Here is a 1,994-nt window from a genome sequence, read left to right as displayed (position 1 = left end):
GTCATAATTTATCAAAATTAAGCAACTACTAGGACTCGGATTTTGATTTGCTAGTTTATAAACACCACTGCCTCAGTTTGTGGCAGAATAGAGAAGCAAAACTCCCATGGAGTACGCTATCATCAACCCAAGATGGTCTCTTTGCATCTTCGCCAGCTTTTTTGGTTTCGTCTTCCTCTTTCTTAACCATGATCAAGGCCAAACTCTTATCAGCAATATCGTTCCTTCTCTTACAAGTTTAGGATTTGCCAATAATCATAACATTTCCATCACAGAGTACTACGGAGAGCTCAATATCATGTCATCTCCTCAAAATAGTTCGCCTCATCAAAATTCTTCATCTCCCCAGAATATTTCATCCTCACAACTCAATACTACAATTGACAAAGTTTTTGCGCGAGAGAAGATGGAGGCGTCGTTGAAGTTGAACAGTAGTGTTAGCGAGATACTGGGGATGTCGATAGAAGAAGAACAAGAGGAGTGCGACGTTTTCGATGGGATGTGGGTTTATGATCCTAAGGATTATCCATTGTATCATGGTCATCAATGTCCTTTTCTTAGCGGTCAAGTTGTTTGCCAGAAAAATGGGAGGCCAGATTCTGACTATGAGCACTGGAGGTGGAAGCCAAGAGGCTGTGATATACCGAGGTACCAAACTTTATAACATACTTATCTTAGTTCAAGAAAACAAATCTTTATGTTTTTCAGTTTAATCGGATTTTTTTAAGGTTTAATGGGACTGATATGCTGGAGAGATTAAGAGGAAAAAGAGTGGCAATCATCGGCGATTCTCTTAATAGAAACCAGTGGGAGTCGATGGCATGTCTCCTTTATTCATCTATCAATCAACCATCGCGAACATTTATCAAGTTAACAGACACCTACAAAATCTTTCGAGCTCTGGTATAGTTTAGATTCTTAATACACGCAGTGTTTCCATGAACTTTTAAAATCAGTGCAAATCGAATTCCAAACTGGTGCTATTTAATTTATTGGTGACTGTTGACAATGCAAGGACTATGATTTCTCACTGGAATTCTTCTGGAGTCCGTTTATGATAAAAGCAGATCAAATGAAGAACGGATCAAAAGTTCTGAAGCTCGATGAGCTTGTAGAACCTTGGAAATGGCAGGATGCTGAGGTCTTGGTTTTCAACACTGGCCACTGGTGGACTCACCACGGGAGAGGCAAAACGTGGGTTTTTAACTCAAATATCCAATACCAATCTAGTATTTGCATCCCATTTGCATTGGACTGAAATTTAAATTTTGCAGGTGGGATTATTATGAGCATGACGGAAAGCTGGTTGAGGAGATGGATGGGGACTCGGCGTTTGAGGCTGGACTCAATACCTGGGCGAATTGGATTGATCGAATGGTGAACCCGAACAAGACGAGGGTTTTCTTTCGTAGTATCTCTCCTCAGCATACACGGTACGTAAATGTGGCAATGGGAGGATATTTTCTTGAACAAAAAACTTGCAAATCGAACACTGGATTTGCATTCTTAAGCACATTTGCTACGACAAAGTACAAACATCATCGAAATGAGATATTTGATGCTAATTTCCCTATAGCACAGGTTGCATTCTCCGTTATTCTTATGAGTAATAGTATGATTAGTTGCTTACTTTTTCTTGAATGTCAAACACTTGCAGGTATAATTTGCACTGGTGTTACAACCAGAGCCATCCAATCACCAACGAGGTTTACAGACAGTCATTTAAACAATCAATGATATCTATAGTAGAGAAAACTATAAAGAAAATGAAAACTCCAGTTAAATATCTCAACATCACAAGGTTATCAGAGTATCGGCGTGAAGCGCACACATCTATATACACTGTGAGGCATCAGAAGCTATTAACTGATGAAGAGAGAAAGCAGCCAGAGATATTTGCAGACTGTAACCACTGGTGTCTTCCAGGATTGCCTGATACCTGGAATTCTTTGCTCTATACTTTCATTGTTGGATCTCCCTCTGTTATTCTATAG

At 39.6% G+C, this 1,994-nt stretch overlaps 1 protein-coding gene across 1 annotated transcript; it reads left to right on the top strand.

The window, feature by feature from the left end:
- On the top strand, window positions 19-1,994 carry LOC109842385 (protein trichome birefringence-like 42). The gene is made up of 5 exons (XM_020411267.1): window positions 19-648; window positions 729-903; window positions 1,016-1,194; window positions 1,275-1,433; window positions 1,658-1,994. The coding sequence occupies exons 1-5, from the start codon at window positions 107-109 to the stop codon at window positions 1,992-1,994; spliced, it is 1,392 nt and encodes a 463-aa protein (XP_020266856.1). The 5' UTR covers window positions 19-106.

Source organism: Asparagus officinalis, chromosome 5 (genome assembly GCF_001876935.1).
Source record: "Asparagus officinalis chromosome 5, Aspof.V1, whole genome shotgun sequence".
Taxonomy (NCBI): domain Eukaryota; kingdom Viridiplantae; phylum Streptophyta; class Magnoliopsida; order Asparagales; family Asparagaceae; genus Asparagus; species Asparagus officinalis.
The sequence above is the reverse complement of the archived record's forward strand: the minus strand, read 5'-3'. Positions and strand labels throughout refer to the sequence as shown.

What these genes read in the sequence shown, in the direction of transcription:
- LOC109842385 (XM_020411267.1), top strand. Translation starts at nt 107, where the DNA reads ATGGAGTACGCTATCATCAACCCAAGATGGTCTCTTTGCATCTTCGCC. An exon ending in ACAAAATCTTTCGAGCTCTG is followed by an intron (nt 904 to 1,015) that starts GTATAGTTTAGA and finishes TGACAATGCAAG; the next exon opens with GACTATGATTTCTCACTGGA. An exon ending in ATCTCTCCTCAGCATACACG is followed by an intron (nt 1,434 to 1,657) that starts GTACGTAAATGT and finishes AAACACTTGCAG; the next exon opens with GTATAATTTGCACTGGTGTT.